General features: G+C 39.1%; 2 protein-coding genes across 2 annotated transcripts; both read right to left on the reverse strand.

Moving 5' to 3' along the window:
- Positions 1-833: 833 nt before the first annotated feature.
- LOC141915270 (monocarboxylate transporter 12-B-like) lies at positions 834-14,154 on the reverse strand. The gene is made up of 6 exons (XM_074806737.1): positions 13,828-14,154; positions 10,802-10,832; positions 5,367-5,700; positions 3,972-4,254; positions 2,721-3,096; positions 834-1,360 (listed from the first exon to the last, which is right to left on the reverse strand). Exons 1-6 carry the CDS (start codon positions 14,152-14,154, stop codon positions 834-836), a joined length of 1,878 nt encoding a protein of 625 aa, XP_074662838.1.
- Positions 14,155-14,997: 843 nt separating this feature from the next.
- Positions 14,998-23,798, reverse strand: LOC141908986 (synaptotagmin-9-like). Its single transcript, XM_074799307.1, has 7 exons — positions 23,551-23,798; positions 20,891-20,936; positions 20,169-20,308; positions 18,774-18,874; positions 17,983-18,516; positions 17,506-17,611; positions 14,998-16,583 (listed from the first exon to the last, which is right to left on the reverse strand). The coding sequence occupies exons 3-7, from the start codon at positions 20,305-20,307 to the stop codon at positions 16,267-16,269; spliced, it is 1,197 nt and encodes a 398-aa protein (XP_074655408.1). The 5' UTR covers position 20,308; positions 20,891-20,936; positions 23,551-23,798; the 3' UTR covers positions 14,998-16,266.
- Positions 23,799-25,184: the final 1,386 nt, after the last annotated feature.

Below are 25,184 nucleotides of genomic sequence, written 5' to 3' on the forward strand. Positions count from 1 at the left end.
TTCATGTGTTGAAAAAATCATTATAGGTGGAAACCTTGGTCCAAAAAAATTTGACGTGACATTTTTGAGGGCACTTCAAGTTTGAGGGGGGTCCGGACACCCTGACACCCCCACCCTAGATCCTCCCTGGAGTCGGATCCATGCTGTGTCGTAAGTCCGACGAAACCCGTGGAAAATAAAATTACTAAAGTAATTGTGAATGTCATTTATCATTCACTTGACCAACTGGACCCAATAAACTAACATCAATATGAACCCTCCATTGGACCCCCCCCCCCCCCCATTGAAACCGGGCCCTGTTTTCAGACCGTGACTGCTGTATTTGATCGCAACGAATATGAAAAATACAACATCACTATAAACATATACATATACAAACAATATGAATTTGGAATGTGACAAAGAATAATTAATTTCATGAATGCTAAAACCTAACAGAATACCAATCACGACAGTATTCCGAATAGAATCAATCACGACAGTAGTCGGCCAGATTTGAAATTTAAAACCTAAGATTAAGATTTATATTGAAGCACCCAGCAAAAGTAAACAAGTATGAATTTGATTGTCTTGAAGAATCAGAGAGAATTATACAGAGATGTTTTGAGTTGAATTATAGTCCATGTGACTGTAGCAATTGACCCAGAATCCTGAATTTAGTTACAGTGACGTTTCGGGTAAGATACCTCTTACACATCTTCAGAGATTTATCTTAAATGTTAGATTTGTATGAAGATCGATGTCGTAAGAAGCATTTTACCAGACACGTCAGTTTTAGTTATACATGTTCAATATAAAAGGTCTGTTATATATAATACGTGTTAGTTTCAGTTCTACAAATGGCTCGTCGCCAAATGTGGCGATCTGGGAGGAATTTGATAATGGAAATGTTGATTATCACCAGGTCTAGGACTGAGTCTAGAGGGTGTTAGTGTTCTCTGTAGCGGTACCGCTTCCGAAGCCGAGTCAGGCGGCGAATTGGCCGATAGATCACCCACGTGACCGTTCAACTCTTGCACCAGTTTATTCAAAGCTTTATGTTTTAGTTGAACGTGTCTGGGTTTCGACTCGTGATGTCTCAGTCGACTCAGTGTAGACGGGGTAGCCGGTGCCACATTGCCCATATCGTCAACTAAAATCTGATCGAATTCGTTCGGATTCAGTCCAAAAAATTCCGGCACCACGGCAACGGTGACGTCAATATTATGAGCCTCGTTATGGACCTCGTCGAGGACTCTCATGTTTGAAATGTGTTGTTTCGTCCAGTGTAAAATGTATAAAAATAGAGAACCAGCTAACTGAGTCAATCCAGCGAATATACTACCAGCATATGACAATTCGAGACGTTCGTTCAAATATACTGCAATTAAAAATAGAAATATTACTGAGTCTTGGTTTCCATACACAAACGATCTTTAGCTGAAAAACCGATAACTAGGAAGAAAAACTAAGAAACAAAGAGAGTAGTGAAACGTTTAGAATTAATTCTATATCAGCCGTTCTCAAAATTAAGAGAATAGCGATGTCTAGTTTAAATTCTTCGAGTCAAAAACTGATAGAATTGAGTTTAAACGTCAATAATCTCTTAGTTGTTCTTCGTGATTGTGGATTTTTTCTTCAATGTCTGAGACTTTCAACTAGCTACGATGGATACATATATATCTAGCTGAAATGAGAATCGGGAGAGAATTGAGATTGATATCTCACTGTACGCGCGCTCTATGTCAGAGATTGATATCTCAACGAGTGTGGTACATTCAATATCAATTTCGAGAGAGAAAGTAGTAAAAATTCCACCCAAAACACGAGAGTATATCGACACCATCTGCATTAATATGCAATATTCAAATTAACTAGTCATTTTAGTAATTATCAACCATCACCGACTTTTCCGTCATCTTCTCGGTTATTATGGACTTTGAAACGGATTCTATCCCAGTTTTAGCGTCATTTGAAGCCTTTGATAGAAAAAAAGCTCTTCCAGAGATAACCTGGAAAATTCCTCGTAAATTGACTCGCTATCATTCTGCACTAGTTGTCGTGACATTTTGTCATAAAAAAATAGTTATTTGAAGCCGTTATGAAAATGTACCAGGGATGAGAATATTGCGTGTCGTTATAGGAATAAAAAGAGTCTGAAATGTTTCGTTGAGTTACTAGTTTAGTTCATTCAGCTTATCGGTTCATCTTCACTCGCAATACTGTGTAATATTACTGGAATGTTGATGGAATTCTGTAAATTTAACGCCATTGAACGCGTCTAGAAGTTTTTTATTATTGATGGAAAATAATAAGAACATGTCATCCCACACGTTTCTGATTATTATAGAAAAATGGCCGCCATCTCCAAATTCCCATTTATCATCGTAACAGAACTAGAACGAACGGAAACAAGTTCTCTATTTCCGCGAGAAACCGGCGTCTTTCACCATTTCACTGTATGAAAAAAAACTGAGGACTCGAAAACGATTTACAGGTTATGATTGTAAAGATTGAAATCTACGATTCACGCATCATAAAATTCGTCGTTGTTAGAAACTAAAAGAAATAACATTTGGACTCTTATTTCATTCTCAGTGTTGGATTCTGTACAATGACTAACAACACGGACTCGGACTATTTCATCAATGGTTATAACGAATTTTATGTCGCGTGAACTTTATTTTTCATTCTCATTTTATGAGATTCTATAAAATGACATTAGACTCTGTGATACTGACCGGCAATAGGAGATCCCACTAGAACGGCGAATGACTGACTGAATAACACGTATCCCCAGGCCCGTTCCATCACTTTAGACATTGTTAATTCATAGGTTAACATCTTCAGCGTGTAGAAATATCCACCGGCTAGTAAACTATAACTGCTCAAGCACAACGCATTTCCAACAAAATCGTGGACAAACGGAAACAAAATCGCCAACATGGCGCATCCGATCCCAGCTATTTGACACAAACATTGCCTTGAAAGAATGCAGGAACGACTTCGCTGAAGTACAATTAATCCAACTGATATCGTTCCGACGCTGTAGGCGATTCCCATCAGTATCGGGAATATGTACAGTTTATCTTGTGAGAATCCATCTTCTTTTATTTTCTGTAACTGAAATAGAAATAGATATGATCATGTATTTGTCAGACGATCCCAGCAATAGAGTCGAGTATATCCTCATTTTATTCTAAATTTCGACTTCATGATTACACAGTCAACTTTGGGAATATTATCAGAAGACGATCCCAGCAATAGAATCGAGTATATCCTCATTTTATTCTAAATTTCGACTTCATGATTACACAGTCATCTTTGGGAATATTATCAGGAATATTATCAGATGAATCTATCGAGATGTTACATCTATCGAGACAGGGGCAGTTTAACAAGATTAAACATTCCACTGTGTGTTAACTCTGAATCAGAACTGTGGAATCGGGTCCAATGAGAGATTTGTGAACTGATCTGAAATCTATAACATGGTGACATGCGAGTTGTATAAGGTATTCCCAAGACACCAGTAATCACATTTTACATCATCATGAAAATGAGTTGCGATTGCGCCTAATCTGTAGAACTCTCCTGGGAGAGATGAACGATACGGTGATGACGGACTACAGGAATCTACGTGTTCGTGAACTGATATAGATAGAAGTATGAATGGTAAAATATTGAGGGAGAACTGCGACTCGTTTCCTGTCGGGAGTTAACCGAGTCTAATATGGTAATTGACGAGAAACCCAGGAACTCAATCAGTTCATTTCCTGAATGGTGAACTGAAAATGTTTAATACAGCTACACACCAGCACACACGACAGCTACACACCAGCACACACGACAGCTACACACCGGCACACGACAGCTACACACCGGCGCACGACAGCTACACACCGGCACACGACAGCTACACACCGGTACACCGGCACACGTCAAGGTCAACAAGTGACATCACACAAGTCACCTGACGTGCGCATTATCACTAAACTTACCACAAACCAGAAAGGTATAAAAATACCAAACGATGACATTGAAGCCGATCCTATAATCACTTGTACAGAACGCATTTTCAAAGCTCTGAAGTCTAAATATGGCGGTTTGATTGTTTTATCTTTTTGTTTTTGTCTCTTTTGTTCTTTGATATGTAATATTACTTTTCTTCTCGGATGGTACAAAGAAGCTGAACGATAAAAACAACCAGCTATAAATGTTATAAACATCGCTCCGGCGAATGTCTGTAGGCAACGCATCCAACTATCCAATACCCTGAAATATATACAAACAAACCACGTGAAACATTTTTAGAAATTATAATGTCCAAAATCCATAATAATGGTGCAGCATCAACAGTTTTTTAGTGTTTTCCAATATGTAAAAAAGTCTCGAAGCTCTGTCCCTGATAAACATGAAACCCCTGGTACTCGGGCTGTATAGGGAGGTGGCCTCACGTATCACTGTTATCAATAAACCACTGATATTGTTGTGTTGAATACTGATGAAGTTGACATCGTTTTTGTTGACACGAAACAAATATTGTCACTATGATTAATGCTATGAATGTCTCTGTGTTAAACCAACATCCCTATAGTGAGCATCATCAAGGCTAATTTCATCTAATTCAATATCCTGCATTTTTGTAAGTTTCAACTTCTTTTTAACTCAACGATACATCATGAATTTAAACTCAACTTTAAAACCTTTTCAGTTAAGCTCAATTTCATTTTCTATTTTACGAAATCATAACATTATAAGCTTAACTTTTTAATTGCTCACTTATCAATTTCAGATAGAAAATGACATTCTTATCAAATATGAAATGAATTTCTAGTTGTAAATTGAACACGGAAATAAGAGGAAATACGTTGAGTTCAATGGTTATTTTTGTACTGGCGGTCAGAAAAGTGTCACACAGAAAGAAGCCGCATAAATAGCCTTGTCTAATCTGATGACTTGTTTGTTTTCATCAATAACTGACGACACGGGAAATTTTCCTAGAACTGACGATCACCACCCATTGAGTGATGAGACATTCGAGTACGATCCATTTTATTCACTGCACTCAACAACATTTGCATTAATTGGTAGAAATCTCGGCTCAGTTGCACAATCGTGACTTCAGTTCATTAGATTTCATGTTGTTAGATTGACTGAGCTAAATTGGCTAGGCAGGGATGAGCTGAGACTGATTTTTTAAGTTGTTAGATTAGTTATAGAACCAAAATTACCTAAGACTGGTCTTGAGTTGTTAAATTGGCTGTAAAGCAAGAGTAGCTATACAACCAAAATGGGCTAAAACTGATCTCGACTTAAAGCTATGACTGTGCAACTGGATGCCACGGTTTAGAACGACAATTTAATAAAAGATCATATATTCTTACCAGAATACTTCAGCGGCTAGAGCCGGCAGGATACACATCCCGAGACCACTCCCGGATACAACAAACATCTCCGCCATTTCCCGCCGAGTATTGAAATACCTTCCTACCATTATATTAGCTGTATTTAGAGCTAAACTCGATCCTAGGGCTACCACAATTCCGTAACTGATCATGTGCTGCTCAAATTGTGTCGAGAATGAAAAGAAGAGACATCCTAATGACGTGATTAACCCTCCGACCACTGCTAGAAATCGTGGGCTTTTCCGTCGACAAATAGCGATAATGGCTGGTGATAGTAGATACATAACACACTGACTCAGGCTTCCTAACCATGCTGCAAAATAATTACAACAACAATGCTATAGATTAGTATAGTATAAACACTCATTTTTTTCGTTAACATTTTAAGGGGTTCCGGGGTCCCTGCCTCGCGTAGTAGTTGCCCCTTCCTGACTAGACAGAGATCGTTGAGACCTACAAATTTGGCGGCGAACCTCTCAGAAATTGTATCTTTTTACATTTCATAGCCGCGTTCACACGACAGCTAGTTAGACCGGTCTAAATGGGTCCGTACCTGGTCCGGTCCAAATTTAGACCGGTCTAAATTTCGTCGTGTGAACGCGCCTCATCTCTAACATCAGCCATGAAACCTCGCTTGCAGTCTTCAGCGAAAATCAGTTCTTTGTGTTGACTCGAATTGCAACAAATACTGTAGAACGTCTGGGGACAGTGGAACCTGTGGAACAAACAATGGCAGTTTTGGGAAACCTGATACAAGCCACATGCAGCGAGTTATAGTTTTTAATGGATCCACGACAAACGACAAATCGGATTTACGAGAAGCTTCCAAAAGTCATCATAATTGTTCATTTATTCGAAGAAATCGTCGTTTTCTATTGACGTTTCCTGCAAATGGATGATGACATGCAAGAAAAAGTTTGACATGAAAATCACGGAATTATTCGTGGAAGCGTCGCACAACATTCATCACGACGCGGCTTCTAGACAATCGATTCAAATAGAATTGCTCCGAGAACGCACGAAAAACAGATGAATTTACTACTTGTGAAGAAATGAGAGGTAATGTTAGTTTGTGTGTGTATCAATAAATTCTGAACACGATTTCTCTTTAAGCTGTTGCGGAGAGAGAGAGAGAGGAGAGAGGAGAGCGGAGGGAGAGTGCTACGAGTTGTGGCTATATTCCATTAACGTCTTGGCAATTTGCGATGTAATCTGAAAGCGACATGGTTCCGTTGTAGATACTTGAAGATAAGATAATTTGACAGTGTGGGGAGAGGCACGCACACCCAGCGCTCGGGTAGCAATCATAAAAAAATGCTCCTAAAATATAGAGTTGCCACACGCAGTCCTTTCAAACAAATTGCAATGCTTTAATTCGATACTTTTCGACATGTTATCTTTTTATTCATGTTTTTAAAGTTTTGTTTTGATAAAACTGTTTAAACTTTTTTATCAAATGAAAAAATTTCAATTTCAACGATATTCAATCTATAAGTACAATGATAATGATAGTTAGACCACTAGAGAATGGGATCATGCCTCCTCAAGTATCTTTAATCAATACCTGCTCGCCGTAACCATTCTACCATTTATAGATAAATCAATGATCTATTAGTTTAATTGAATACTTCGATTACATTTACAGAACTCTTGTGTCCGTCTGCATTTTGTCACGTGCCACACTGACAAGTACACGACGACCCCCAGCAATTTCTTACATCATTTCTATTAGGTTTTAACTATTTGTGCGATTCAACAGCTAACGGTGATATGATAAAGGATATATGATATATGATATGATTGACACAAATTACGTTAACCAGCACCAGTTTTTGATGTCCAGTCTAAGACCATCTTAGTTCTATAGCCAAACCATCCTCGCTAAACACTGGCAAGCGAGGATTAAGCCAACCTAACAACTTTAAGACCCTTTTGGACTCGTGTCATGTTTCTATGGTGATTCTTATTAGCACAAATGTCACGTGTTTGAATTGCCGGCGGTGTTTGTTATTTGTTGAACTTTCTTATAGAAATCATTGCGAGCAGAAGAAAGAACAATAGCAGGTGTTTGTTTGATCACGTGACGCCTTCAATATGAACCGTAAACTCTTTGTTCAAAAGTGATGGATGGATGGTTTATTTTACATCAGTTTCAAAAACAACTGTTTCTGAGATGGAGCAATAGATCTGATATAAGTAACTGTTTGTATTGTGGTTGGTTCAGTACGACCGCTTTGATAGCTGCATCACGGGGGTCTTTAACGAAAATTGCATATTTCTAGTTGGGTTCATTCGTAACTTGATGACGTTGTAAGATAAGCTCATTGATGTGACTTTAATTACCACACACGCATCAACAACGACCAACTCGCTTTCACTAACTTGTCAAATGTTGTCAGTGCGATTGATAGTGAGAGTGGCCATAAACTGGATGCCATGTCGACTGGATGACAGGTAGAGTGAAGACAGGTCGACTGGGTGACATGTCGACTGATGCCATGTCGACTGGATGACAGGTAGAGTGAAGACAGGTCGACTGGGTGACATGTCGACTGATGCCATGTCGACTGGATGACAGGTAGAGTGAAGACAGGTCGACTGGGTGACATGTCGACTGATGCCATGTCGACTGGATGACAGGTTGAATGAAGACAGGTCGACTCAATGCCACGACTGGATGACAGCTCGACTGGATGACAGGTCGACTGGGTAACTGGATGACAGTAGTTTGTCGCCAATACTACCTCCCAAGAGATTATGTTCCCCAGTGGGAGGTCGGCCACCTGGGAGTTCATCATTAGCCGTGTTCTCGAACTAAATACAATTTTATGGTGGAATCTTCAAAATACGAACAATTTGAGCTACAAAACTTATTCCTGAAGATGACTACTAGGATATAGTCGAAACGTTGAAATAAACTACTATCTCGAAGTTTCATTTTCGGACTTTTTCGTTATAATTGTGGGATTCTCTCTACATCGCGTCAACACGGATATAGTGTTCTATCAATCGTGATTGAGCTACAATTCTGGAGCAATAAAACTTTCTTCAATCAAACTCGTCTACGTTATCATCGAAGTCGTCACTTGAGTCACACAATTCAATTTACTTTATTTACAGTCCGTTTTAACCGAGTTTGGTGATTGACTGCAGTTATTGTAACTGATTATTCCAGATTTATATAATGAATATCTTCACAAATTATTTTTGTAATCGATAAAAATATTGTACATATTCAATCGTCAAACAAATAACATTAAATTACATGGAAATGAATATACGGCTGACCAGGTGAGTATGTAAGTGCATCTAGTGCCAGGGATTCATGCGCATTATCGACTCATTACCTGTATATTGATTACATTGATCTATGGAATAAATATCGATCGATTGAGCGGAAATACCGAGTGCTCCAGTTACAGTTCGAACCTTTTGTCTTTTCCCCAGTGTATAACTAGGTAAAGTCACTACTGCAGTAGTCGGGATAGATGTGAGCGAGTGAAGGTCAGTTGGTCGATTCGATAACATCATTTCATTATCTCGGCCGGTAACGGATAACCGTGGTATTGATTTTACATGTGGTCAATTGTGAAACGATTAGTTAGTCTGGTATTCATCCTAGCGGTTATAGTTGTAGAGGTTTTGGAGTAATACATTGACTACAGTTTGAAGCTGATAATCTGAAAATATATACAGGACTCACTGCATCTGATTCGGTAGCGTTGAGATAGGCTGTAGATATTTCACCGAGTTGAGAATCAGGGATATAGAACGTTTTTCAAGTTAAATTTTAGCAAAATTCACCAATGTCCTAACAGGAAGGAAGTCAAACCCCAAATAAGACCAATCAGTTTAAATTATTCGTATACATTACGAGTGATCGTTGTAATTAGTAATTAGAGGTTAAATGAGTTCAAATCCAGGGTATAAATTGTGAAACTTTGCATTAATTATTGCAGCGGATGAGAATGACACCTCCCGCGGAGAGGTGCGGCGGCATTAGTCAAAAACTCTGTAAGTGGACTAGAAAGGTATCAGAAAAGCACGTCCTTAGCACGTGGAACTTGCTAATGATTTTAAACAGAGGGATTGGTCGCAGTTCCTCGAGTGTACCGGAACAGGCTAATAGACCATGTTCACCCTAAACAAGATTGAAAGAGCCGCCATTTTTTCAAAGTCTGAGCATGCGCAATGAGGGTAGATTGACATGTGATACCGATATCAGATGTCAATGTGGCCGTAAACGCACTATTTAATTCAGATTGCTTGAGTTGACGGCCAATATGACGCAATTTTGAACTGAAGTCAATACGCCATACGCGATTTACATCGAAAACCATTGAATATTGTAAATCCCCCTGATTACCCTTTGCACCCGTAGAAAGTCGAGAATAAGACATCCAAAAACAGGATTTTGTTTACTTTTCTGTTTGTTACTCAGTTTCCATATAACGATACAGCCAGTGAACGAGTCGTTAGCCATAGCAACTGGTTGGCAAGCAAACTATGACGTCACAGTGCGCAACACCTCCCTAGCGTACGATTGAACTATTGGAGGTTTTATCAGCAGTGCCTCTAACTCTAACTGTGATTACATATCGCTACTTATCATCAGATATATCTTTAATGCATATATTATCCGCCGTCATCCCATCACGACCAGTAGCCCTTTACCAGATCACTATAGAAACCATTCAATTTCACGCATTTTTATTGATTTGACTGATTTTTATAGATATACCATACAACTAAAATCATTGAACTAAGAAGAAATCGTCCAGAGATCTTGAGTCTTGATTCAAGCCAGGTGGCTTCTCTGGGCAGGATCCTGTCCTGAGAAGCCAGGTGGCCTCTCTGGGCAGGATCCTGTCCTGAGAAGCCAGGTGGCCTCTCTGGGCAGGATCCTGTCCTGAGAAGCCAGGTGGCCTCTCTGGGCAGGTTCTGGAAAACCTGCAGAATGACTCGTACTAGTTGCGAAAGTGCGACATAGTGACGTCATACGATAGAAATAAACGGCTGAAATATTAATGAAAATGTCATAGATAAAGAAAATCATTAAACTATAATAGGATACATTCACAATGACCCCAGTGACCCAGACATTCACTCCTCTCCTGAGGACCCCAGTGACCCAGATATTCACTCCTCTCCTGAGGACCCCAGTGACCCAGATATTCACTCCTCTCCTGAGGACCCCAGCGACACCGATATATTCAATCTTCCCGAGGACCCTATAGTGACCTTCCCACACGAGGATCGTGGAAACCTTCGTGAACTAGGTCCAGGATATCAGAGGCCACGAGTCAGAAAGAAATACATATATTGAGGATGACTTCGATGGATAACAATATGCGTCTCGAGGTTCTATTGTAGTTTTTAAACTACCTCTTGAGCTATAAGCTTAGATTTTAGACCAGTTGAACTAGGTTCATTTTGGTTCTTCAGCTAATCTTGGCAGTCTAGACCTATTTCGTTTCGCAGCCGATTTAAAAACCGTATCCAGTTTTTGGATTTAAGTCCATCCTTGCATCATGACTGTGTTACTGGACCCTGGCAAGCGACCTAAATCCACCTTTTCGGATGTTGGAAATTCGTGTTGACAATTCCTTGGTTGTACATATAAATCGATGACATGGACACCGAGGATAAGCATCGTTGACACCAAGGATGTTATTAAGCATCATTGATTCATTTTCCCGGCATCCCTCCAGGCTAAACACTGACTAATCTGCCTCTAATTTCAGCATCAGGAGCCGACTAAATTCCGGAGCCGACCATTCTTCTTGTAAAACACAGATTACATTTTGCAAATATCCCACGAGTAAAGGAACGATTTCAGCTCTCATGTTTTAACGCGTCGAACTTGCCAAAAAAAAAAACAAGCTGAAGCGAAGTATATCAATGTTACATATCGTGGTTGTATAATGATCAGTGTGACACGACGGATTAGTCTGAATCGTGATCACTGTATGTTATACATCCATTAAGCTACTCAAATATACCTCATATCTCTGACAATACGTGCTAATGGCGTTCGTGAAAAATTGGATAGAATCGCTGGTAACCACATAGAGAGAGAGAGAGAGAGAGGGCGAGAGAGGGGAGAGAGAGGGGAGAGAGAGAGGGAGAGAGAGGGCGAGAGAGGGAGAGACCAGTGTGATCAGTCAGGTAAATACTGCACTAGTGTCTGATTGGTGATATATGATTTGGCAGTACATCATGGGTTAATTTTGATTTTACGGGGTTTGATTTTCAGAAAAGAATACCGTTAAAATTCATTCATTCATTGAAATTCATTATTTTCATATGAGTTAACCCCATGTTAGAGATGAGTAAGGGTTTAATATTCTAAAAAGGTGGTAGAGCTCGCAGAGAGGACTTGGTATATCGAAGATTGAATTTATGTATCATTCTTGGTGAAAATAATCAATTGTAAATTGATATAATTAAATCCTCGCATATCTTCACTGATGTAATTAGTTTTCCCTTCCCCGGAGAGCGGCACTGATTCTCTGTCCTCACTCTCTGTTTTAATTAAAAACATTTCGCGTCAGCACGAAACACGAAACGAGTCTCATTTATTTTATGATTGATCAGATCTCTCTGAGGGGAGGGAGAGAGATATCAGCTTTTATTACTTAGTTATAACACGTTCAGCTCACCGGTACCGGTACAGCGTTACCTCTCAACGGCTCCCCGGCCGGTGCCGGGTCCGCGGCTCATCGGCCGCTACCCGGGCCCCACGCTCACCGGTACCAGTACAGCGTTACCTCTCAACGGCTCACCGGCCGGCGCCGGGCCCGCGGCTCACGGGCCGGTGCCGGGGCCCGCTCTCATGTAGACTGGTCGCCTGTCCAATTCTGCGCCACCTGCATTCGCAGTCAGAATGAAGGTAGAGACCGGCAATCAGTCCAGCTGTCATGCGGAATATATAGGGAATAAAAGCGTGAATGAACACCAAGAAATCATCGATTAAAAAGAATTTGATTTTATCGCAAACTCAAAAAGACCAATGAAAATCAGTTATTAGTCATATTGGCCGTCACAGAGCGGCTAGAATATTCGTCTTCTTTTACTTTGTTTTGTATTGTTCAGTTTATTGCAGCGTTTAGGTTTTGCCGGGCCTGCATCAGTAACGTGCATTCTGTATATCATGTTGTTTTAATGATATTCTATTGCGAATCCGGGATATCATTTAAATATTCTGTTTTTTGGTCAGTTGAAGGCCGGTGTAATATTATGAGGTGCTGTGATGAATAAGACGTTGTAAGATCATCGTTTGTTTGCTATACGAATGACATTTAAAATCTAGTTCAAAACATCTTAAAAAATGAATCAAGATGAAGGTTGCCTGCAGAACAACATCTAGGGGTCATCGAGGAATTGGCTTAATCTGTGTAATTTTCTGATCGAATTCTATGTACGTAGGAACGACCCCCTCCCTTCACGGTGAAGGATTGATAGATATCTGCGATAACGTTTGATGTGAGAAAAACATTGAACAACCTGTATGGGAAAAAATCACATAAAAATACCGAGATATCAGTTTGCAGTGACTGAAGGGCATTTATTTTTGATTCGTCGAATTTTCTTTCACGTTTCAATCAGACAGAGAAAGAGAATCGGGAGAGAAGGAGAATGGCGAGGAGAGAGAGAGGGAGAGAGGAGGGAGAGAGAGAGAGAGAGAGAGAGAGAGAGAGAGAGAGAGAGAGAGAGAGAGAGAGAGAGAGAGGGAGAGAGAGAGAGGGAGAGAGAGAGAGGGAGAGAGAGAGAGAGAGAGAGAGAGAGAGAGAGAGAGAGAGAGAGAGAGAGAGGGAGAGAGAGAGAGAGGGAGAGAGAGAGAGAGAGAGAGAGAGAGAGAGAGAGAGAGAGAGAGAGAGAGAGAGAGAGAGAGAGAGAGAGAGAGAGAGAGAGAGAGAGAGAGAGAGGGAGAGAGAGAGGGAGAGAGTTTGAAAACTCATAAACAACTTTAATTGATGTTAATTCGTGAAATAGCCAACACAGTCAAACCGTTATATGCGGTCTACTACGATGTGTCTACAAGATTAAAACCAATACAAAGTTCTATTGACGACGATAATCATTAGAGAATACCACAATAATAACAAAACATGAAGCCCGAAAATGTTTCCTTGAGCTAGTGTAGTTTATTCAACGTTTCGACTTGATTCTAATAGTCATCTTCGGGTGGCATTCTCTCTATGGATTATCTCCCGGATAAAGACAGTGTCTTATCAATGGTTATTGTATTGAAGATATTCTCGATAAATAATATTCGCTTTCAATCTTTTGAATTGTGTACATAGTCTATTTTAAACTTATCATCTATTCTCCACGGCTAAGTGTGAGTTATTCAACTACACAATATACAAAATGATGAAGTCTAGACGATTTCTGGTTTGTTTAGATTTTACTTACCCAATTGTTCTAAAGTAAATGCCGATCTTTGATGAAGTTCCAATGATAGCGTACTGTAAGAAAGCTGTAATCCTTGACATAGTAAATGTACGATAAACGCCGCCGCGCAGACGACCCAGCCCCATCCACCCTCCGGGTAATGATCCCCAAAATGAATCAAAGTTGGTGGACTGCTGCACTGATTATTAGTTCTTCGACGTCCTGTTTTCGGGGTAGGTCTCGTTATACGGATAGTTATGGGCACTGTATTCGATTCTCGGACGGCCGTTTCGTTCGGCCCAACAGTTTGGGCCCCATCGCTAAACGAACCACTGATATCGGCGTCGAACCCATCCGATAGAACCGACATCGTTTAAATTTGAATTTCAAATAACAAACCGTTGCCGTCGTCGCCCGTTATTTTGAACGAATCAAACAATTTCCGATCGAATTTCGACATATTAACGAAATTAGTAATTAATCCAGACGGTGGTTTATGCGAGATATACCGGCGCGGAGTTTGAGTGAGTAGAGCTGCACCGACTGTCGATCGGTAGAGCTGTAATAGCGAGCGAGCGAGCGAATAGCCGCGTGTTGATGATCAACGAGATGTAAGAAACCTTCAGCGACGTCTGTAGTTCTTATTACATACATCAATTCACTAACTGATGTTTACGGAATCTACATCGGGCAAATGATTGTTAATTTATTCATTATTCTGACGTTAAGACGAATACAGTAAACCTCGCCTTATACTCGGACATGGTCGCGACTTTTGACTTATTCGGACGAAAGCGAAATCATTTTTCTGACTTCAAAACGTATTTTCTTATCCTTGACTCGAATTATGCTTCGCTTATCTCGGATCAATTTCGCCGGTCCCAGTTTGTCCGAGCTAGACGAGGTTTACTGTAGTACTTTGTCGGCTAAATATGTTTTATTAGAAATCGTGAGCTTTCACTACTTATGTAAAGAGACTAGCTTCATCAGGTATATAAGCGACTCTTCTAATTGACCTCGTCAAAGTACAGTTTGTCTTTACTCTGTTCTCCTCATTAGTGTGGCGTCATGTACTCTCTGACCTGAACGCATTTCAAATTTACAACATTGAATTAAAAACAAGTAAAAATATATGAAATATTCAAATATCAAGACAAGTAAATAAACAATTTATTCAATAACAATTCATTTATTATTATAACTTTACATAACATAGCAATCATTTATGTGATAAAATTGTATCTTGATATTTTGCCGGTACCTTACGTGACATCATAGAGTGCCATTGGCCATCACGCGCATGCGTTTTACTGAAGTTGGAGGCACAATTGACGGCCAATATGACGTATATGAACAATGAATAGAGTCTAGTCGTTATGGGGATGACTCAAGTGATCAGTTGAGTTAAAACAGTCGGAATGAACTAGTTCCAATTCAGAGAGTCAAACTGGACCGATTAGTGTGGAATTAACTCCAGGACCCAGTTGCGCAGTCATGACTTAAGTCTAAAAATGGTTTAAATCTTGAGTCTTAAATTGTTAGATTGGTTTAAGAACTAAGATAAGTGTTGAAGAAAAAACCCACAATATGCCATCAAAACTGTTTTGAAAGTGGCTCGTAAAATTGAGTCGAAAACTATCGTATTTATTCTTCATATTGCGGATTTTTCCTTTCTTCATTGTCCAATGAAGTAACTGAGATGGTCTTAAACTGGTCATAGATCTTAGCCACGACTGTAGTACCCCTGATTGAGGTTTCAATGGAATATATATATCTTAGTAAAACCATTACCGCGGAATATTGTGAGTGTGACCGAATACATGTTTCCAGTACCTGCAATAAAATCGTTTTAAATATCACAGATTTTGACTGATTTTTTAGATAATACTTAATTTAAAATAAGGTATTTACAATTTACAACAGTATACACACACATCGATACATTTGTTCATTCAGCAATTATTCAAATTAACAATCGTCCTGTACGCTGATTGGACAAACACTGGCATTCACGTACTCTGATTGGACGATGACTTTCCTTTGGTTTGGCGAGAAATTAATTTGAATAATACGTGCGTAATTATTTCATTTCTAAACCAAAGACAACTTTTTTCTAGAATTTCTAATCACAACTGCTTTTCAGAATTGAACTATTTTCTAAATTTTGATCAAAAGTGACCCGTTTTATTAGCATTCGCAAACAACGCCGCGTATCGGACCCCGTATCCTAGTGATATATCCTAGTGATACGGAGACAAGACTAAATTCTATTGAGGATTTACTGAATTATTCCATAAATCTAGCCCAAAGAAAAACAGACAAATCATAGTTTTAGATAGAGGAGAACAATGAATATAAAGAACACTTTAATCAGTGATCTTGGAGACGTTTTAAGCTGGTAACAAATTATATTAACATACAAAAAATCTTTTTCAGTAAAAGAAACAACAGTCAGACAACACGCACCCACACACTGTCAGTATCATGTTAAACTGTGCCAATATGCAACCGCTTTACGAGGAGAATTTCGCATTTCCATCCAATGCGCGTGACCGGAACCGTACCCCGGTTCTCCCAGAATGCATTTTCCGATAGTCTCTTCCGGTGGACGACTGGTATCGGAAGTTTTACCGATCACTAGAATTAGCACGGCTACCTGGTCTAAAAATGCAACCGGTACATCGAAAGAAAGAGTCTCATTAAATATCGTATTTAACGCCGGCTCTAGTCGTTTTGTGCGTTTCTTTTGAAGAGTTTCTTTTCCTCTGACCATTAGAGCTTTTATATACAGTTGACACCCTGTAAATATACAGTATATTAAAATACATACATCCGATTAGTTGAATGTAGAATCTTAAAAGATCTTTCAAACTATGTATGACTATATACTCATACTTAGACGAGAAGATACACAATATCCGTGTATGATATTGACGAGAGAAATCCCACAATAACGAAGCCAAGATTGAAAAAGTCTATATCAGAATGATATCATGATAGAATGATATCAGAATGATATTCTGATATAGAATTCTTCAATCTTGGCTTCGTTATTGTGGGATTTCTCTCGTTATATTCATACTATAGTAAAATAACTTCGTCCAACAAAATAGATTTCTACATAAAACTCCTAAAGTATAAGAGATAAAAGATGCGCGTCCATCACTTAAATATATATAAAAAATCAAAGAATTTAGAAATAATCGGTGGCCTGATATATTAAATTCTATTCATATGTCTCGAGTGAGAGTCTTAACTATTATCGTGTATGGGACGTTTTAGTTGAATCAGATGAGTCGACACAAAATTGAAATATCAATCAATATTTCAAAACCAAATATCTGATTTGAATATCTGATAATCTGTTGATATATGATATGATATAATGTGGGCGACGAATGGATGGGTAATGTGAACTAGTGACATATGCTGCATACATTACACACATCAAATATGTTATAATATATTGCGTCCATTTTATTAGAAATTATAGAAATCTCGACATAATCGCTGATATGCACCAGCATTTATGGAAATCATGGATTCTAAAAAGGCCCGTATCAGAAAATGAGTTTTACTAGTCATCATAACTTCATACTGATGTAAGTTCTGTGAAATGGCCCCCGGATTCAACTCAAAACTTTGGAAACTGGATCCAGAGTTAACTCACAACTGTGGAGCTGGATCCTGGACAGTATAAGGGGGCACCCTGAATACATACCTTCAATATGATCAGTTTTAACATCGCGTAATTTCACCATTCCAATGTGCAATTTCTCAGCAGTTGGTAGATAACTTAACGACAACAACACTTCACCACGTGATGGCTACAATATGAAATATACACTGAAGGTCACTTTTTACGAAAAACAGAAAGCCTTCTATCAAAACATCATCACGATAATTAGTTGAAAATTATTTCAGAGATCTGTCTAATGCTGTATCCCTGAAGATGACGTCGAAACTTTGAATAAACTGTCATTAGCTCAGGGGAAAATATCGTCTATTCTTAGTGCGTCATCAGTGGCTATCTATCTATCGATGATGCTATTATTCCTAAGATAATCTTCAAATCGAAACGCTGAATAAATCATTAACTCAAGGAAACTTTACGTTCCTAGAATAGATGTAGACAAAGTGGTTCATAGATGGTTATTTGAAATGAACTGATAAAGAATTGATAGAATTATCAACTAACCTCATTAGGGGAATAGAAAGTTTCGGTAAATGCAACTTCTTCTGATAAATCAAGCGCCTCTAATTGCACTTCAATCTGTCCAGTCCATTCGTGTCTAGAGTACTTATCGTATTCATAACTCATTACTTTCAACACGTATTGATGTGATGCCTTTAAGTCTGGTTTATCCAGTAAAAATGTCTCGAAAAATTCCGTTTTCATAGTACGAGATTTCGTCGAAGTTTTCGCCTCGGAAATCAATTTCGTGATGGCGCTTTTTTTCGACATGTTCCTCGAATATAATGAGAATTTGAGATAAATGAAAGCCTGTCCACCGTACAGTCGAGGTTGTAGGTTATCAATATGTTTCATACGAATTAACAGTTTATTTCCTTCCTCCAGATTTTCCTTGACGCATAAAGCGAATACAGCAGTTCCCGGAGGTTGCGCGTTACTCTCTAGTTCCTCTCCTCCTGGTAGGATATTTTTCAGACTTTCGTACGTTTCATAAACAGAAGCGCTGATTAAATCATGTTCACTCATTCGATTCCCTCCCTGGAAATGAACGATTGAATCGTATTGAAAATCTGAAGATCAGCACGAGCCGAAAGACTATCGCAGATTGGAATGAAGCTTAACTTAAGAATGAATTTTTAACCAAAGAAATACTGTGAACGATTTGTGAATTATTGATCAGATGGACCAAATACCGCAGCGGATACCCAACAGATGGCGTCAAGAATCAAAAGTATCCCTCCTCCCCTCACACCATGCCCCCCCCCCACGCGACACCCCTGGTTACCCCTAGTTACCTGTTCAGTAATTGAAGTTGGTGATTTTTCGCCCGGTTTTAGCGGCGCCCAAAAAGTGGGTTCAATTCCGGCTAGTTTTACTTTCATCAATCTGTCTTCATCTGCAAAACAAAATCATATTGTATCATTTTAATTCTCGGGCGTAAATAAAGTTGAAACAATAAAAAACGATATGACTGTATATGTATATATTGTTCTATCGTTCAACGGTGCCTTCTGGTGTCTTATATCTTAGTGAATGGAAACACTACTACCACACATGACTGGTCAACAGTAGTTACCCCACTCCTCACTGGTCACCAGTCACCACACCTGACTGGTTACCAGTCACCACACTGACCAGACTGACTTCCAAACACGCTTAATTACTACCGGTCAATGGTCTAGTGGTTAGTGTGCTCAGCTGGCGTGCTGGAGGTCGAATCCGAGCTATGGTTACGGTTGACCTAGGGTTAGGGTTATTTGATGATGCCTGGCGAGGTCGAGTTAAGGTTACAGATAACCTGAGGTCAGGTTTTTTTAAATCCTTTTTTGGTTTAGAATTTCCCATTTTGGTTCAGAATCTTGATTATTTTTGAAAGAAAATGCCCGTTTTGGGAATATAACGAACTGTACTTGGACGGGCTTGCAAATCCTACCCTGGAAGTCCAGGTTTGCCATGAAAGATGCCCTGGGAGTCGAGCATGTCAAAAACGCTCGAACTAATTGATCGAATTCTTAATTAATTGCTCGTATAACGATTAGTGCGTGATAGGTAATTTTCACAGGGAGGTTAGCGGTAAGTGAACTGGAATGATTTAGTGAATATTGATAGCTGAACAGGTGCCTCGAGGCGCGACGCTGGTCGTGGTAACAGGTGTCGCTGAAATTCTACTGATATAGAGCTTCAAACACGATAGATATAAACATCCAGGCCACTGCGCGATATTCACCGTCACAATTCATCATTTATGATTTATATCAACAGATAATCTTTATCACTAAACATTTCAGTTAATTTCAGTTTGACGACGGAACAAGTGTCGAATTCTCATTAAACACGAATTAAACACAGTTACAGAGATTTTTAGATTTACGGTTAATCTGACAATTCGGCACCAGGAGCTGCAGTTGCTCACGACAGCCGTCAGATAGACAGATACCGCTATCATTGTCACTATAGTCAACTATCCAAGCAAACTACTTAATGAGCAACAGGTACCAGCCTCAGTCCCACCTAGTTCCACGGAACGCATGCGCCACTGGACGGACCCACGCACCATAAGAACTGTGGCCAAAATAACTATTCCTAATTCTTTTTCATGGGTGCGTTCTCGATTTCATTTTCTTGTTGTAAATATTCTTAAACCATGATTTCTTATGAAATGAATTGAAATTGAAAACCACGTGACTTACCTTTGTCTGGATATCGACAGGGGGAGTGCCGATTCAAGGGACAATCTGGACCCAAAAGACAAACCATCAATAATATCATAAACACGAAGAACGTCAGAATAATGATGACAATCAACAACTCATCCCAGGCATCAAGCATCCTGAAAATAAACACACACCGCCATCATCATCACTAATAGCACATTAGATTGGAGGGATCTGGAAGAGGAGAGACCTCTCTCGTCCTCTCTCGACCTCTCTCGTCCTCTCTCGTAGAAGCTATGCTCAACGTAGGGAGTCCCCATTCAGCACATCGCTAAGAGATTTCGATCTCGAAATAGGGAATTCTAATTCTCCCTTTACTTTTAATTGATTTGATTTGATTCAAGGCTCATTTCTGTCACACCTGCCGAGAACGAGAAACAAGTGCTTGATTTTGGAATGGCTGGATGGATCAAATTTACAGAATGTTTTCTTTAAATCGATCTAGAAATGATATTAGCCGATGAGAATTCATACATATCTGAGGATATCAAAATCAGAGATCTTCAAGCTCTATCCCCCAATAATTCTGGATCCACCCCGAATCCCCCTCCACCTACCAGGATCCCCTCCACCTATACCTGAATCCCCCTCCATCCACCCGAATCCGCCTGCACCGACCTGAATCCCCTCCACCCGAATCTCCCTCCACCTACCGGAGTGTATAACTGATCAGTTCAATATCATGATGTATAATTTACCTGACAATTTGACTCGTTTTCTACTGTTTTTTACTCTTCATATCAACTACAACGACATCGGAAAATACTGCATTATTAATATGAACAACAGATCAGCGGTAAATGCCGCCGAACAAGTTTATATGTATATGACCTATCTGTATTCATTAGAAAAAAAATTTATTTTCTCTTTCATTTATCGTTTTATTAACATATTCATAAATCAACCGCGGTCTGGTGGTTATTAGAATTTAAAACCGTTATAGATTTTGAAAGGAAATCTACGAACTTATAATCCAGTATATACGTAAACTTGAACGGCTGGAAATCCAGGGAACCTGTGAGTCGCGTTATTACAATTTTGGAAATCAAAAGTGACAGTCAATCTCTAGAAAATAAGCTCCTGGATTCGCCCCTGATTCACAATCAACAACCCACAGGAAATTGATCTACCACCGGACAATTTCTCGTGTCATTTCGCAGTAGCTTGTCTGTAAACAAGAACAACAGTTCTGACCTCAATAGTCAATAGTCATTTGGTTCAAACATAATTAAGTCATTATACAACCACTTTTACACCAATCTATCTAATAACGTTATGTTTACTTTGTATATGACCTTTAGTCACGTGTTGTTTATTATATTTGCGAGTTATTTCTTAAGTACGCTTTGAAATTAATACGTGTAGATTTTAATGCAAAATGGAAACTGAGCAGCGGATATCGTGGAGATTTCAGGAGGTTTTCTAGAGTTCAGTTTATTTATGATATTCGGAATAATAGCGACAATAAAAGTAAATACTGGCAGATGTTCAATACATTAGCTGTATATTTGTTAACAGATTGTGAATCCTTCAGACATCCGATGTTCATTTTGTTTCTATTCGACATCAGACTCGTCAATCATTGTTTGCCATCTGACGCTATTATTTCAATTTTCATTAGTTGATGATACAGCTTTTGAAAAAATTTCAATCAGTCTGAAGTTCAATCAATAAACTACGCGTATCAAGAACGAATTCCTCCGGCGTCGATTGAGAATCATGAAAATATTTGCAGAAACTGGAATATCAAACAGTTATCAATCGTAGGTGACCTCAGCTATTACCCTGAATAGGTTTCTGGGTCATCGTAGGTTTGACAAACCTTTTGAATAAATGAGACATAAATGAGATAAAATAGTCTCCGACTCTGAGACACATGTATATAATTCTAACACATGCCGGAATCAATGTCGACAAGTGCTTAGCAATAAAAGGCATAAAAAATAAATCAAATATAATGTAGTGTGCAGTCAGTCGCGACCCTGGGATTCATAACCCTGGGGACTATAAATGCCACTGTGGTGACCGAGGGCTGGCCAGCACTGTGGTAATTGAGGGCTGGCCGGCACTGTGGTGACCGAGGGCTGGCCAGCACTGTGGTAATTGAGGGCTGGCCGGCACTGTGGTGACTGAGGGCTGGCCGGCACTGTGGTGACTGAGGGCTGGCCGGCACTGTGGTAATTGAGGGCTGGTCGGCACTGTGGTGACCGAGGGCTGGCCAGCACTGTGGTAATTGAGGGCTGGCCGGCACTGTGGTAATTGAGGGCTGGCCAGCACTGTGGTAATTGAGGGCTGGCCAGCACTGTGGTAATTGAGGGCTGGCAAGCACTGTGGTAATTGAGGGCTGGCCGGCACTGTGGTGACCGAGGGCTGGCCAGCACTGTGGTAATTGAGGGCTGGCCAGCACTGTGGTAATTGAGGGCTGGCAAGCACTGTGGTAATTGAGGGCTGGCCGGCACTGTGGTGACCGAGGGCTGGCCAGCACTGTGGTAATTGAGGGCTGGCAAGCACTGTGGTAATTGAGGGCTGGCCGGCACTGTGGTGACCGAGGGCTGGCCAGCACTGTGGTAATTGAGGGCTGGCAGGCACTGTGGTAATTGAGGGCTGGCCGGCACTGTGGTGACCGAGGGCTGGCCAGCACTGGTATTAAAGATTTTAAACGTATTAAGATCAGGTGGAATTTTAATAGACTCGTTGGTGAAATGAATGAATACAATATCCCTCAGCCTAAACACCGTGCCTTTTAAATTCTTTAGATTTTAATTGTATTTTTTAGGAATTATATACATTAAGTTTTTATATAAACCAAGGTATAATAATCATTTATAGGCTCCATAGACATAATTGTGAGAATTCAAACATAAGGAATGAAAGATAAGTGGATAACTCTGCATTTAAATTCATCACACAGAGACACAGAGCAAAACTCACGAGAAACATTCGATCTAAAAGTATAACAGGCCGCCTACTTTGACATTGGAAGGATTTGATAATAAAAAGGATGTTTAAAATTAACATATGGTTCTAGAAATGAAGCATTTATAGCTGGTAACATGTGCGCGATATAAATCCTGAAAATAAGTATTTCTGAAGAATGATGCCTATTAGCATATATTTGAAACGTCAAATAAACTACCAGCTGAAGGAAACATTTCAGACTCTGAACTGTAGTAGCGACTGGTATTAATCTCAGTATACAGAGTTTATAAGTAAGAACCCACAGTTTGAACGTTGTTGTCTGACAGTTTACGAGTTTATCTAAACTTCCTTGTCGGAGAAACATGAATTACACAATACAATTAATTATCATATAATTTTAGAGTATATTTTATGGGATTTTACAATACGGACTTCCTACCTGGCTGTTAGAATCGTGCGAATTAATCCTCTATAAGAACCGGTAATAATAACTTTACGCCCTCAAAATTCTAATCTTATCGTGAAATGTTGACCTCATTTTTCTCTACTCCGATCGAAGACGCTTTCAAGAAGTTGAATTCGTGTTCGGTTTACCATAAAAAGAAACGGTATTTCGCGTGATTAACTGACATATTTAGTCAGTACGCGCGGAGTGCTGTTTAGTGTTGATATCTCGTACTGTGTCGATCGCTGCTACGAACAACTGTTCACTCTACACTGCTATCATTAGTTATACAGCCCTGGGAATAAACGTTTTGTAGATTGGTCGAGATGTGAATATGATATTTGTTATTAGGACAGATGTTATTAAATTCCCAGTATAGATTAACCGTACGTATCCGCTATTGCTACTGTGCATTACAATTACTAGTATTATTAAGTCAATTAAATTATTTCACTAAATTCATACCTAGTTTCGACTAAACCATAAAACTGAATAAAACCGGGTCGTATCAGAGAAAACTTCTTTTCCCGACGAGTTATCAATCAACCCATGAAACAGCCTCCCAGATTCAGCCGTCGCTGCAAGAGATATCAACGAATTCAAATCCCTTTTAGACAAACACCGCAACAACAGCTGTAGCGCAAACCACTAAACACGTTCTACTTCGGTTGTGCAACCATAACGATGATGGTGATAAAGATAATGATGATCATAATGATAATGATAATGATGTTGATAATGATAACGATGTTGATGATGACGATGATGAATTGGTTTTTCTTTAAAATGATATCGATAACCAGTTTTTTTAACACTATTTACAATATGTAAAAGATTAAAAGCGAAATTTATTACTCAACAATTAGACTAATAATTTCGGATTCTCTTTGAAGTGAGTCCGTTGATGAAATGCACCGTGTTGCAACATCTATTAGAAAAGTAACACACTAAGAATTAAAAATACTATCAGAAATGTTTCCTTATATCTAAATACATAAATGAATCTCTGAAGATTAACGCAGCTGTTACTGATATGAATTTCTGTCTACTGTAAAAAAAGATTTACCTTTTTTAACAAAATTACTTCGAAATTTAACAGGATTATGTATGTATTTTCTTTAAACCAACGCGGTACATAAATAAATAAATGTCATTGACGGTTAGAAGCATTCTACCAGATTCATTAGTTCGAACTCATCACATCCCGCCTTATGATGAAAACATTCTGCATGAATAAGTTATAATCGGAAATTCTGTCTTCTTTGAAAAATTCATATTTTACGAATCAACAATTCGATAATGAACTATATAAATATTGTTTCTGTAAAAACGTGGAACCAGATGAAACATAATTCATCATTGAAAAATTCGCTATTGTGATCTATGACGTTACGTTAATAGAAATTACAATCTGGTCTCTCAATATTTTTCTAAAACCTTTTTTCCGTGAATAAATCACGATAAATTCCATCACTCTTGATTAATACCTGTAGAACTATTCCATGTCGGTTTTACACGTAACAAAACGGAGATATAATAGTTGAGATTGTCTGTTAAATGTATCCATTATGGTTACTGGGTTTAGCGTATGTCCAGTCGATGTGAATGTATGTGTTAAATAGAGAAAT

The sequence above is a fragment of the Tubulanus polymorphus genome, chromosome 1, assembly GCF_964204645.1.
Source record: "Tubulanus polymorphus chromosome 1, tnTubPoly1.2, whole genome shotgun sequence".
Classification (NCBI taxonomy): Eukaryota; Metazoa; Nemertea; class Palaeonemertea; order Tubulaniformes; family Tubulanidae; genus Tubulanus; species Tubulanus polymorphus.